The sequence below is a fragment of the Rhyacophila brunnea genome, unplaced genomic scaffold, assembly GCF_057557595.1.
Source record: "Rhyacophila brunnea isolate RB1 unplaced genomic scaffold, BYU_Rbru_1.0 scaffold_12, whole genome shotgun sequence".
In the NCBI taxonomy this organism is placed as follows: Eukaryota; Metazoa; Arthropoda; class Insecta; order Trichoptera; family Rhyacophilidae; genus Rhyacophila; species Rhyacophila brunnea.
Genome location: NW_028232774.1, coordinates 28,312,337 through 28,327,032, shown reverse-complemented (window position 1 = coordinate 28,327,032; position 14,696 = coordinate 28,312,337). Strand labels below are relative to the sequence as shown.

At 31.5% G+C, this 14,696-nt stretch overlaps 1 protein-coding gene across 2 annotated transcripts in view; it reads right to left on the bottom strand.

Moving 5' to 3' along the window:
- Positions 1-1,654: 1,654 nt before the first annotated feature.
- CapaR (Capability receptor) overlaps positions 1,655-14,696 on the bottom strand; it is a 413,965-nt gene continuing 400,923 nt past the window's right edge. Inside the window, exons 7-8 of one of the 2 annotated variants that reach the window (XM_085961130.1) lie at positions 2,202-2,886; positions 1,984-2,073 (exon numbers count right to left, since the gene is read on the bottom strand). In XM_085961130.1, the coding sequence (XP_085817256.1) occupies positions 2,071-2,073; positions 2,202-2,886 (688 nt within the window). In that variant the 3' untranslated portion in view covers positions 1,984-2,070. Of the gene's footprint in view, positions 2,887-14,696 lie in introns of both variants that reach the window. The other variant, XM_085961129.1, reaches the window with a different exon arrangement.

Sequence of the window (14,696 nt, the reverse complement as noted above, 5' to 3'; positions counted from 1 at the left end):
CAATATTGTTTACTCAACTTTTGTTTTTACCTACCCTTGAATAATAAAGCCTGTTGAAATTTGGCAATATGATTTAATTATTTTTTAGACAGAACCAAAATATCGTAGTAGATTTTTGGGTTTCCACCGTGTGTCCTTCTTCCTTCTTTACTCGACGTTTCGGGCTGGTTGCAGAGGCCATTATCAAGAGATGATATGTTTACATTCACATACCTATACTACATTTTCATCATAAAACATATCATGTCTGCAACGAGCCCGAAACGTCGAGTGAAGAAGGATGAAGGACACACGGTGGAAACCCAAAAATCTACTACGATAACAAAACAACCGTGAAAGCCTCAAACATTATTGAACCAAAATATATCTATCTATATGGATAGAATATGTATCGCAAATTATTCTAGAAAGACTTTATTTGATGAAAATGATGATAATGTTTCTTTTTCTTCTGACCATGTCCGATCCTAATAGGATAATAATAAGCCTCCACAAAGTTTTATATTAATAGTTTTTTTTGTATTTACAAGATGGATGTTCGCCACTTGCTCAACCCATTAGGTCCACACTCTGACTCCAAACATAAATTGAAAAAAAAAACAATATGTGTATTTTGCCAGACGCAGGATTCGAACCTGGGACCCACAACATTATTAGCCGACGCGTAAACCGTTCGGCCATCGTGGGCGCTTGTTACAACGAAATAAAACAACTTGATAATATTATTGAGACATAAATAATTTATTTATGGAATGACGTTGAGAATCCTTGTTTTACATTAGTAGCACATTTTTTTCTTAAATATTTAATATTTTAATATTTTAATATAGTAAAAATATTTACTACATATTTGTTTCTTACAATTATAAAAACCTATCTAAAGGAGCATTTGAGATTTTTTTTCATAGACTTGTTGTAAAAATGCTACAAATTAATTTATATAATATTACAATACTTAATTATAATATAAATAGTTAATTTATTTTAATTATTAATTATGAAATATTACATACGTGCCTAAGTTCTTTTAGAAGTTTTAAGTAGAATATTATATTTACATCTTTTTCATTAGGTAGGTACCTACTGACTTAATATGGGAATATTTCAAATATAATTTAACGGTGATATTAAATTAATATAATATTACGAATATTAAGTGAAAGAACAAATATTTTCTCTTGGAATAAACATTTTATTATAAGTATTTACGTCAGTAAATTATTATTTTTAGCCATTAAAAGCCACGAAATTACAGTCATTATCAACACAAATCATAATTAATAAATATTTAATAATGTAAAGAATTTTATTGCAACATTTATACAATTAAATAAAAAATTGTAAGAGAAATTTTATTTAAAATGGTTCTCTTTAGACAGAATAACACTGGTTAATTAGTCGTGAAAGGGATGTTATGTTTAAAAATTATTTTTTTATAATTTAAATATTTGAATAAAGAACCTAAAAATAATTTGGAATAGTGTAACATCATAGTAAAAATATTTTTCTACATTTTCTACAATAAATTTAATATCGATAATAATATGTAAATAAATTATTTATTATGTTATATTGGTTTTTATCAATTTACATTGAAAATCATTCGAAATCACGATAGATTCTTCTAAATACAAGCATTGTTAATTGAGCCTTTTAACGATACTTGAATATTAAAAAAAATACCATGTATTCGATTCATAAAAAATGCAACATAAAATGAATAGGCATTTAAATTTACAGAAGGAAAATGTTATAAGTACTTACTTACAAAATATGCTTACGACTTATTAGTGAATTAAAAATAAACTGAATCTAATATTAAAATCAAAAATATAAAACAGTAGTGTTCTTAATATTTTTACATAAGCTAGATAAGATAATAATTATATTTTTACAATCACATTTTATCTTTTATAATAAACATTAAATTCGATTTAATATTATTTTTTCAATCATTACTAGTTAAATAATGTTTATATGCATGTTTCTGAGACATCTGTTGATTCATTGATTTTTGTACTTTCATCACAAACTGCTTCCACGAAAGCGTCTTCTTTAGGTTTCGTGACGTTACTAGAAAATTCAAAACTTTTATTCAAACCATTATTAGGACAAAACCTTTTGATACCATTATTTGGACCGTGGCCATAAACTACTAAAACATCTGGTTTTGAATCTGGAATATTATGCAGTTTACCAACCTGACGTTCCGCGATGTTCGAATCATCATCGACTGTCAAATCATTTTTGTATAATTCTTTGTTCAAAAACGTCAGAGACGACCGTTTGTTCGGTATCAAAATCAAAGAATCGCTCCTCGAATCCGGCATGCGCGTATTCATGCTGGGAAAATCAACGCACAGCGAATTGCCGTAATTTTTAATATTATTCATTTCATAATCTTCGCGATTGTCAGAAAAAATTAAATTATTCGTCTCCTTTTCGAACGTAATTTCTTTACGTTGTTTAGAGCCCGGCATGTCTTTTGTTTGGAGGGTTTCCATATTTGAAAACAATTTCAAAGCGTTTTGATTGGATTGCTTTTTGGCGCCAAAGCTACAATTAGCGTCATTGTTGTTCCACTTTTTAACGCTACTGGCGTTAGTGTCGTTCGACCATCTCGACTTAGGAGAGACATTATAGTTTACGTGGTTGTATTCTTTTGAAAGAGTACTGGATAGTGTACTATTTCTTGACAGGCGTGATGTCGTATTTGATCTATGTAACGGTTCCGACGATACAGAGCGAACTCGAACAAAATGGCTGCCTTCTCCGCTTGTAGCGATCGTTGTGTCTCTGAAACTGGATTGTTCGCGGGAAAAGCCGGTTCCGTTTTTGGAGTGTCGTCTTCCACAGCATAAAGTTTCACGAAAAGCTACGCGATATCTGTAAACAACAACAAAAACATTACATTTATTGCAGTGTATAAACAGAAAACAATATCCATGTTTTAAAAATTTCCGTCTTGTATCTAAAACTAATGCTCCGGAAGATGTTCATATTTCAAATTCTAATCCCAAGGTAATAATACAACAAATAAATATTGCAAACTCTCATGGAGATGGTAGATTATGAAAACGATTTTCAGATTCCTTCTTTCTCGAAGTTCGTAAGTACCGTTGTTTTGAATGAATTGATTCTAAGGACTTTAAATCTTGTTAGATAATAGACTTTTCATTTCAAAGATAATGAAGTGAATTCCCTTGTATTAAAATAATAGAATTTGAAGAAGGCACGTGCCGTATAAATTTCTATCAATTATACAATATTGGCATTTTATTTTAAAGATTCATAGATTCCTCTCTCCTCTCCTTATAATATTTTGCAAATAAATCCTAACCATATTGTGATACTTACCACTAAAGCAATAAAATGTTTCTAGTTTTACAATACATACTTTATGTGTATATTTTTTAATTGATTTTAGTCATTAACAATCTACATAATCTACCTAGATGCTATACCATACCATACCTGAACAGAAAAATACGAACCATTTCAGAAAATATTATAGACATCTGACAAAAAATACGAATTAGCCTTATAACAATGTAGTTAAAATTCAGTTTTAAATAAAATATTTAAGTTATTTACAGTGATAGGTATGGCACAAATGTCTTACATGTTAAAATCCACTAATAGTTTAATTTTGTTGTTGTATATACCTATATATATATATATTCTTTTTACTGCTACAACAGGTCCAATGACAGTATTGTATTGTAGTATAGTAGTTCAACAATCACAAATACCCAGGTTTTGAGAAAATCACAAAATAATATTGTGACCTTATAAGGAATCTAAGCAGAAGCTCCCGGATGAAAGATCTTCGCCTTACTGGGCGTCTTACGTGGACGAAGTCGATGCGAACGCGATCGCGATGCGGTTTGAAGCGATACGATCCAAAACAATGTGAAGCGGCATCGTTGTCCAACGTGTAGCTGAGTCACCAGCTGTCACCATCGCACATTTATACAATTTGTTTAATACCATGGTAACGCCTAGAAATATTTAGATGTATGTAAATAATTCCTCCTATGTTTATTATAAAATTGTTATCATGGCGACGCCTATACCGCCGCGTCCACTTCGCGCAAAAATATCAAACTGTTTGATCGCATCGCTGAAGCCCCGCACCGTAGGCCACTACAGGTGGTGTTGACTGTTTGATATTTTCATGCCACGCCGATTCGTGTCGCATTCGCATTGACTTCGCCCATGTTAGACGCCGCGTAACGCACTGGACTACGAGGGCCGCCAAAGTTTATGCTAAGTGTATAGGGTATTTTGGTATCATCAATTTAAATTTCGAATTCAATAAATCCTATAGGTACTATTATGAAACAGAAAACAAATGAACGACAATCAAACGTCAATACATATTGCTTTATTTTATCATAATACCAATTCGTGGTACTAATGGTAACAGGCCAGATCAATTATTGATTGATAAGTATCTAGATCCATCACTCACATTTCACAGGAAGAGTAGAGCGGAGTCGCAAACAATGTAAAACAAATAAAATGAAAAATAACAATAATAATTGAAAATCGAGACTTTCGCCGTATTTCAACATTTAAATAAAGAACAATGCTGTATTTATTTATACGATGCCGTTTTCCAATTAGGCGCGACCGAATTTTATAAACAAACATGGCGCATTTTAATGCCGTTTAAACAATTAGGTTAATTGCATTTTGTTCAAACACGAAAGACAAAATTAATTTAATTCGAGCCATTTATTTAATTGTAATCGGTGACCACATAATTAATTCAAATGAATGAAAATGCTTTTAAATTTAAATTATGTAAAACTGTAAAGCTCCGTTATTACACTTTTTATTCATTATTCATTTTTCTATAGACGGTATTTTACTTAGTTACAATACGTTGTAAATGAGCGCTGGACTGAATTAAAAGATTTGATTATTATTTTATTATTACTTTAAAATACATGTTTTAAAAATGGACATTAAATTATATAAGTATATGAATTTTGAAAAAAATCCAAAAGAAAGCCATTATATAGGTATTTTAACAGACTTTTACGAGAACTACTTGTTAGCCAATCGACCACTCGTGCGGGGTGGATTGGTTTGGTGTAGTCTTTGTTTGTGTTATGTGTCCACGTCGTATTGTGCACTGTTCGCCATGTCACAGAAAGCTTTGAAAGAATAATTGTTTTGGGCAATGTGCCTGGTAAAAGGGTCTTATTAATCTTACCTTATCAGGGGGCTGATACTTTCAGATGATAGAGGAAGTTAGGGAAAACTGAGCCAGTATTTTGCAGTATTATGCCAAAATGATTACGATAGAAAAAGAAGGCAATATACTAATTTATTAATTTGTTATCTTAAATTTTTGGGCTTCCACTATAATACATCAGGTATATAAATGCGAACGCTGCTCTAAGTGTGCCAAGAAAGATCTGTTAAGTTGACGTTTTAACGTTGCTCAGAGTAAAATAGTGTACTGTGTCATTCATTCAAAGAAGAGGAGGCACACGAGGTGGAAGCCCATACATCTACTACGAAAACAAATACTCGTAAAAGCCCTAAATATTATATTTATTTGTATATTGTGACAAAGCATATTATAAATAAAAAATAATATATTAGATTTTGAATTGAATTTTAATTAAGGTGTATCTACCTATCTACACTCCCTGGGAATGAAAGGTGTATAGGTATTATAATATGTCTTTACAATTTAGCCATTCTGTCAACTGTAATAATATTTGTATTAAAATGAGCATTGTTTCGGCGAATTTGCGTTGCGGTATTTAAATGCGAATTAATTTAATCTGAATATCTCCAAAATTTTAATTAATTCATACTTTCTGAGAAACTCCGTATAAAATAACATTATCTCCACAAAGGATAAACAATAATAATATAACGCACGCTTTGAAGTGTGCACGAAATATAGGGGAAACCAAAAAATATGGCCGCGATTTTGGTTTATCTCGCAGAGCATGAAAATTTTAAATCGCCGCTGAAAGCGCCCGCCATGAATTATGCAAACAAAATTTAAATTATTAGTTTTTTATTAACAAAAGTCAGTTATCAAAATGGTTTGCGGTTCGGGGTATTAAATAAAAATTTAATCCTACCGCCGTTCGTATTGTCAAAATATGTCGTAGCACTATTTTACAGCGTTATAAAACGATAGATTATTATGAATTATGTATGACACATTAGCACAAATAACTATGCTGTAGGTTCTACAATATTCCTATATGGCAATTTAATACTGAAATTGTGCCCTTTTGTTTTAAAGCATAATAGCGCCGTTACACATGCATGTTGTGTTACACATGCAACTGTCATGACAATAACTGTTTACACGTAAAAGTGCTGACTGTCTCTCCAATCTCATTCTTCAAGAGTAAGCGAGATGCGAGGTTGTCATTTTATACTATTATCTAACAGGTCGTATTGAAAATCGGAGCTCAAAATGAATAGTTCGTTTTTTTCGGCATGTTCTCTATCACTTTACTGCGCAGGCGCAGACCGAAAATAATCTTACTGTCGCGTTGAATTTGGAACCTTCCAAACTTGTTTGATTTATGCACGCAATCTTGCCAACTGCAGGATAATACAATGTTTCCCCATACATTTTATTACTGCACACAGTACATCTATGCATGTATAAATGGGGTACGATGAATAGTCATATTCTAAAGGTAAATTTTAAAGATAAATAATTCCAAAATGGCGGAGATAAAATATTTGTTTTATAAATATTATCATCCGATTTCTAGTTTGAACATATTGTATTTTATGGTAAATACTAATTATTTGAAGTTAAGCTTGGCATAATAATTATTGCAAAATACCAAGATGATGGTTAAATTTATATTTAATAATATAATTAATTATTACCGTCTGCTTTTATTGATTCAAAGTCAAACTTAATGTTTTACAATTGAAATGAAATACTAAGGTGTGGTATCCAAAAAATAAGTTTTTAATATTTATTTTTTTGTCAACTTGGATAACTTCAAGCTGATTTCATTATTATCTGTCCTGCGGGTTGCGTTATCCGACCTCGGGTCCGGTAATGTTCGGGAAAAAACTGACAAACCTAGCTTATAGAGAGTAAAATATAAAATAGCTAGCAAATATTATCAGGTAGTAGTACCACCTGTAAACATTCCAATATGACTTCTCCCTGTTTTTCTCTCTCTCATACTGTTCTGTTCTGCTTCAGTTCTGTTTCAGACTCAATTATTTATCTGTAAACCGCTGTATCAGCATTTGTCGTCTGGGTCTCTATCACTGATCTCGTTCATTTATCAAATTCTTCGTCATCCAAAATGTTTCTATTTTTGATTGATTGTGTTTGTTTCCTAAAGCTCATAATATTATAGCACCCTATACCTATTTTATTAATTATCTTGAAATCTCTGTAACAACACACTAATTTCTCAATACGGTGGTCACTCGATGTGCTATTACCACACTCTAAGCATTTGTCAAACTATTATGAGAGTACCTGTAATTTATTTTCTTTGGCGATCAGATTACAATAAATGATTTTTTCGATTTTTATAATAATATAGAAGTTGCTGTCTTCTTCATGTCTTACCCTCTCTTATGCGTCAATTACATTAAGCTACTTTACGAGCTGCTTGTTGGAGAATTTATAATGTAAAGTCGCCCAGTGTCATCGTCGAACAAGCTAGCAAGCAGATTGTAAACAGTCTACCGAGAAAAGTTAAAAGTCGGTCAACTTTACACGCTACGCCAGCGTGTTGGCCTACTGCGTCTGCGCAGTAGAGCGTAGTAGCGACCTCTCGGTAAAAACGAACTACTTTCTTTCAAAATAGTCGCTAACTTGTTGGCTTCTCAGCGAATGGAAAGTTTTGTGTTTCATCATCATAATCGCAGTAGCTAAATCGCCCGCTTTTAAATTCGCCAACAAAGAGCTCGTAAAGTAGCTCAATGTAATTGACGCATTAGAGTATACGTTTAATAACTATATATATATAATTAACTATAACGATAACTATACGAGAGTATACGTTTTATAACTGGCACTTTTTTGCAATCTTCGCTTTGCTCCTCCTCCTTGCCTGATTACCTCGCATAAAATTAGATCAAATGATATTTACTTGTATTAATATATCTAGTAACAAATATAAATAGACAATAATATACGGTAAAAATATATTTTAGAATATATTAAGTACCTACATCATTTTCATTCTACAGCCCGGGTGCAATATTATGAAGCATATTATACTCTACACATATAAATACTTATTAACGAATAGAATATGCCCAGTCTCTTAAATTATTTTCAGAAGATACTTATATAAGAATTTCAATTCAGCTTATAAAGACATTAATGAATTTCGCATTTAACGGGATAGATTAAAATAAGATTTAATGTTAACAACTTTTATCTCCTTAGTGTATAAAATTTCTTAGATTTTTCCCGAGTTTTCGCCGATTTTTTTGTTTTTATTTTTCTTTCGGTAGACTTTCTCAGATTAAAAGAAAACAAAAGTTTTCATTAATTTAAGGGAAAAAAAGTTTACCCTGTTTTAGTGGGTATAAAACGGAAAACGACTTTTGAAGCTAAGTAAGTCAATTAATGAAAACTTTCCCTTCGCGAGAAGTGAAAATCTTTTTGCTTATAATTTTTATTGTTATTTATCGAATACTTTACCGAGCGCATAATTTTTTTAAAGCCTATTTATTTAAACTTAGGCCCCGGGCGTGGATTTTGAGTTATTTTTAATTAAATATGCTTTTTATAATTATTATCTCAGTTTAGTGTTAACCCTTAATAGGGCATTTTTTTGTTTTGTTTTCAGAACTGAACCATGATATTTTGAAATACTTATGATATAAATGAAGTAATATAATGTTTGAGGCTTTCACGGTTGTTTTTTTATCGTAAAAGATTTTCGGGTTTCCACCGTGTGTCCTTCTTTCTTCTTTACTCGACGTTTCGGGCTCGTTTCAGAGGCCATTATCAAGAAACCCATTATCAAACAATTTATCAAATTTATTATCGAATCTCTTGATAATGGCCTCTGCAACGAGTCCGAAACGTCCAGTAAAGAAGGAAGAAGGACACACGGTGGAAAGCCAAAAATTTTCTACGATAAATTAAGTAAATTTGATATTAAAAATAAAAAAAATATTTATGAATAATTCAGAAAAACTAAAATTCCCATTGGTCAATATATGAACCAATGGACATATTGTCGACAACAGCTTTTCCATCTGTTATGTCATCAAAATTCAAAAATATCATCTTCCTTCATACTATCAAGTTCTTCATAGGTATATGTATTTATTCATGTTTGCTGAAACAAAACGGATGAAATTATAGCGACCTCTGAAATGGTTGATGATTATTTCATGAAAAAAGCAAAAATGTACTATGTCTCAATAAATAAATTGAAATCTTTCCTGATCCCAAATGTACTCATGTATATACTCAAATTAAAAATATATTACGATAATATATTAATAGAAATAAGAAATAACTAACAAACTAGGTACGCCGCAAAATATTAATTGGTAAAATATTTTTAACAACACTGAACTCAACTTCAACACTAAATGAGAAATGGTAAAAATTTTGACTTTTAGACATACACACTGATTTCCAGCCACTACTGCCATCTTCATGCCAGTTGGTCGTTGTATTAAACAAAGAGTAAACTTTTAAAATATTATGGGTAACCGAAAAAAACGATTTTCTTTTTCGGTTCGGTACATGTTCAAACACGCGCGTTAACATAATCTTACTCGCTACTTCATTTATCATTTGTCAATTTATGGCTACGGCCGTATGTTGTAGCTTAACTACTGGGAAATGTCAATAGAAATGGCGTATTTCAAAATAATACTACCTTTTTCTTAGGTCAATAATTATTATAAAACAATCATTATTCGTAGAATGTTTTATCAGATTTGAATGATCAAAGACCTAGCTTATAATCAATATCTTTAAAATTATTTTCAAATGCGTTAATCGTGCCCATTTTTTGAAGAATAAAATGCCTAATTATTGTCAAATTTGGGATCACAGAGATTATAAATATAATTTTTTATCGTAAATATTTCACTATAATAATGTCAATATTTTACTAATGGTTTATAAATGCGTTTAAAAATGAATACATCTAAAAAATCTTAACACCACTGCACATGGATGTACTGAAATATGACTATATTCTAAAACATTAGATTGAGAGGTTTAAAAGAATACTATTGTATGTAATAAAAATACTTTATGCAGTCATCAAATGTTTAAAATAAATATAAAGGATAATAAGGCTTCAAAATTATATAAATAGATTATCCACAACATTTAAGGAATGTCCAGGGTTATGCTCTGAAAATACCATAAAAGCTCCATTTTGACCTATATGGCGTACGTGGGCCGTTAATATAAAGTCAAAATGGATTATGAAGACATAAAATAATCAATAAAATGAGGTCACCCTGTTTAACGCAGAAAACAAAAAAAATAATATAAATTCACTTTATTTCTCATTATATTACGTTGCAAAACACTTAAATAAATTTATGTGAAACGAATCCATATTAGCTTTGAATGGACTTCTGTAAAGTTCTCCATAAGTCGCAAAATAAAAAGTATTTTAATATAAATTCAAAAGGAGAAACGTACGACTTGGGAAAAGAGTTGAAAGTTTTTCGCATTTTCTTATATGAATAATATTTCTTAGTTTCGTCTCAAAGGATAAGCAGGCAAAAGAATGCATCTTTCGAAGGGATTACGTTGCCTTACATTTTTAAATTAAAAAGCTACGCCAAAACGTATCACATCTGGTTGAATTAACATCTTAAAAGCAACATGAAGAAAAACCTTGTTTTGTTAGTGTATTAATTCCAAAGTTTATTAAATAGTAAAATGTTTTGCTGTGTTACATTCTGAGTTTAAAATTTTTGTTCACTATATTATTACACTTTTGTAAGCCGAATATTATATTATGTAATACTTCTACATTAATTACTGTAAACCTTTCAAAAAATACTTTATTTATGTATATAACTTTTACAAATTTGGGCTTTAATTTTTATGAAATTTAAGTAAAATATAATATTACTAAAACGCCACACACCATTTCTAATTTCCGGTATGTTTAATTTCTATGGAGTCACTTAAACCGTAACTAAGATTGCGGGCAGTGACGATTTGATTTTCTGTGATGCAAACGTCATAAAGTTATTAAAATTTACCAGAAATAATTAAAAAAAATTCTCACAAATTGAATGTAAAATATTACGCAAAGAATATAAATTCATGAAAGATGACTACTGATGCATGTATTGTGATTTGTGAAAAAGGAAATGAGTACCTTGGTATCAAAGTGGGACATAAGCCATTTACAAAATTTTACAGGAGACTCACAAACATGTGTGAAAAGTGTCTGTTTTTCATATAACATACCAACTTTAAACTCAGAAATCTCTATGAAAACTACCGTTTTTGATACTTTTGGTGGATTTTTTGAAAAGAGCATCACTTGCACTACCATAATCAATTAAAACATGAATTTAGTGGGAGGTGGCTTTTGTCCCACTTTGATACCAAGGTACTCAAATCTGTCACTGGATACGAGTCTTACAGGAATATTCATACGGAATGCAAGTTTCTTACAGGAAGTTGGCCTTGTAAATTTTCGTGAAAATTCTATTCGAAGCATTTCTATTGATCTTATTCTATATCTTCACTTGTTTTCTTCTTCATCGTCTATCGGAACTGTTTTGTTCAAATATACCTCTCAAAAACAACACCGAATGCTGGTTACCCGTATCTTTAAATGTCGTTTAAAACTATTATGACTATAAAATAGTCAACTCTTAATAAAATCATTATAATCGCGTCGTTTTTTTCCCGACCATGTCCGATCCTAATAGGATCATATGGGCCTCCACAGAGTAGAGGTTTGTATTAACAGATTTTGTTTTTTACGAGAAATGGATGTCAGCCACTTGCTCAACCTGTTAGGTCCATACCCTGACTCACACACAAATTGAAAAACAATATGTGTACTTGCCAGTCCCAGGATTCGAACCTGGGACCCACGGCGTGATAGTCCAACGCTTAAGCCGCGCGGATATCGTGGGTATAAACGCGTCGTTTAGAACAGTAGTCTTATTGACATATTCTCAGTTTGTCTTCTTCTTCAATACATTATTTTTTTGTCAAAATCATATTTTTAGCCCTCGCAAAAAGTTTTATGGACTCATTTGAGAAAAAAACATTGCTTTATAGTCCAGTCTACTTGTTTATGTTGAAAAACATTGGTTATTTATTTAATTGTTCTACGAACCACTAAATCAATATATATACTATTTATATAGTATTTTGTTTAAGTATATTATATTATAGACTAGCTGAAGTACCCGGCTTCGCAAAAGGTCGTTTCGTGGTTATATTTATCTTAGATATTTAAAAAATATTAAGAGGTAATTATTTTTTAAATATTAAAATATCTGTGTAATATATGGCAATATGAAAATAATTCTAATAGGAGTAAAGGTCAAACAAAAGAACACTAAATTAAAATCGAATCCAAAATATGAAAACTTTATTAATATGTAGTACAAAAAAATCAAAATTGCATGAAACAAACAAACTTTGTATTTTATATAATACTAATTCAGAAACCTTCGCAGGTGTGCGCACAACAACTGACAAAAGTTTCATCGCAATCGGATGAATAGTATAGGAACGTATACGAATAGAAGAAGAAGATGATTTTCTAATTCAGAAATCTTTGTGGGTATGCGCACGACAACTCACCAAAGTTTCATTGCAATCGGATTAATGGTATAGGAACGCGTACGAATAGAAAAAGAAGAAAATGGTTTTACTAATTCAGAAACCTTTGCGGGCGTGCGCACAACAACTGGTCAAAATTTCATCGCAATCGGATGAATGGTATAAGAACGCATACGAATAGTCTAGAAGAAGATAGAATAGAAGAAACAGAATAAACAGAAGAAGAAAATGGTTATATCAATTCAGAAACCTTTGCGGGCGTGAGCACAACACTTGATCAAAATTTCATTGCAATCGGATGAATGGTATAGGAACGCATACGATTAGAATAAAAAGAAGATGGTTGTACTAATTCAGAAACCTTCGCGGGTGTTGGCACAACTACTGACGAAAGTTTCATCGCAATCGGACTAATTGTATAGGGACCATACGAATAAAAGAAGATATAATGAAAAAGAAGATGGTTTTTCTAATTTAGAAACTTTGCGGGTGTCCTACAATAAACTGACGAAAATTTCGTCGCAATCGGATGAATGGTATAGGAACCATACTAATAATAGAAAAGAGAATGAAGAAGAAAAAGAAAATCATGATTTTTCTAATTCAGAAACCTTCGCGGGTGTGCATACAACCACTTACCAAAATTTCATCGTAATCGGATGAATGGTATAGGAACGCATACGGGACAGACAGAAAGACAGAGAGACAGACATTCATTTTTTTTATATAAGATATAGCCTATACTCTTTGCGCTAGTGCAAGCAATAAGTTGACAAAGTTTTATCGCAATCGGATGAACGGTATGGCAGAGCATAAAATACGAACAAATATTGATTTTTATATTATCTATCTAATATATAAAAACTAATATTTGTGGGTTTGTGTGTTTGTTTGTTCGTATTTAATGCGCAGCCATACCGTTCATCCGATTGCGATGAAACTTTGTAAACTTATTGCTTGCACTTGCGGGAAGAGTATAGGCTATACTAATATATAAAAATAAATGTCTGTCTGTCTGTACGTCTGTCTGTCTGTGTGTCTGTCCCGTATGCGTTCCTATACCATTCATCCGAATGCAATGAAATTTTGGTAAGTGATTGTATGCACACCCATGAAGGTTTCTGAATTAGAAAAATCCTCATCTTCTTCTTCTTCTTCATTCTATTTTTTTTATTCGTATGGTTCCTATACCATTCATCCGATTGCAATGAAATTTTGGTAAGTGGTTGTATGCACATTCATAAAGGTTTTTGAATTAGAAAAATTATCATCTTCTTCTCCTTCTTCATTCTATCTTCTTTTATTCGTATGGTTCCTATACTATTCATCAGATTGCGATGAAACCTTCGTCAGTTGTTGTGTTAACACCGGCAAAGGTTTCTGAAATAGTAAAACTATCTTCTTCTTCTTCTTCTTATTCTTCATTTTATCTTCTTTTATTCGTATGGTCCCTATACCATTCATCCGATTGCAATAAAACCTTCGTCAGTTGTTGTGTTAACACCCGCAAAGGTTTCTGAAATAGTACAACCATCTTCTCCTTCTTCTTCTTCATTTTATCTTCTTTTATTCGTATGGTCCCTATACCATTCATCCGATTGCAATAAAACTTTCGTCAGTTGTTGTGGTAACACCCGCAATGGTTTTTGAATTAGTACAACCATCTTCTTCTTCTTCTTTTTCTTCTATTCTATATTCTTCTATTCGTAAGCGTTTCTATTCCATTCATCCGATTGCAATAAAATTTTCGTCAATAATTGTGCCAACACCCGCGAAGGTTTCTGAATTAGTACAACCATCTTCTTCTTCTTCTTCTTCTTCTTCTTCATTCTATCTTCTTTTATTCGTATGGTCCCTATACCATTCATCCAATTGCGATGAAACCTTCGTCAGTTATTGTGGTAACACCCGCAATGGT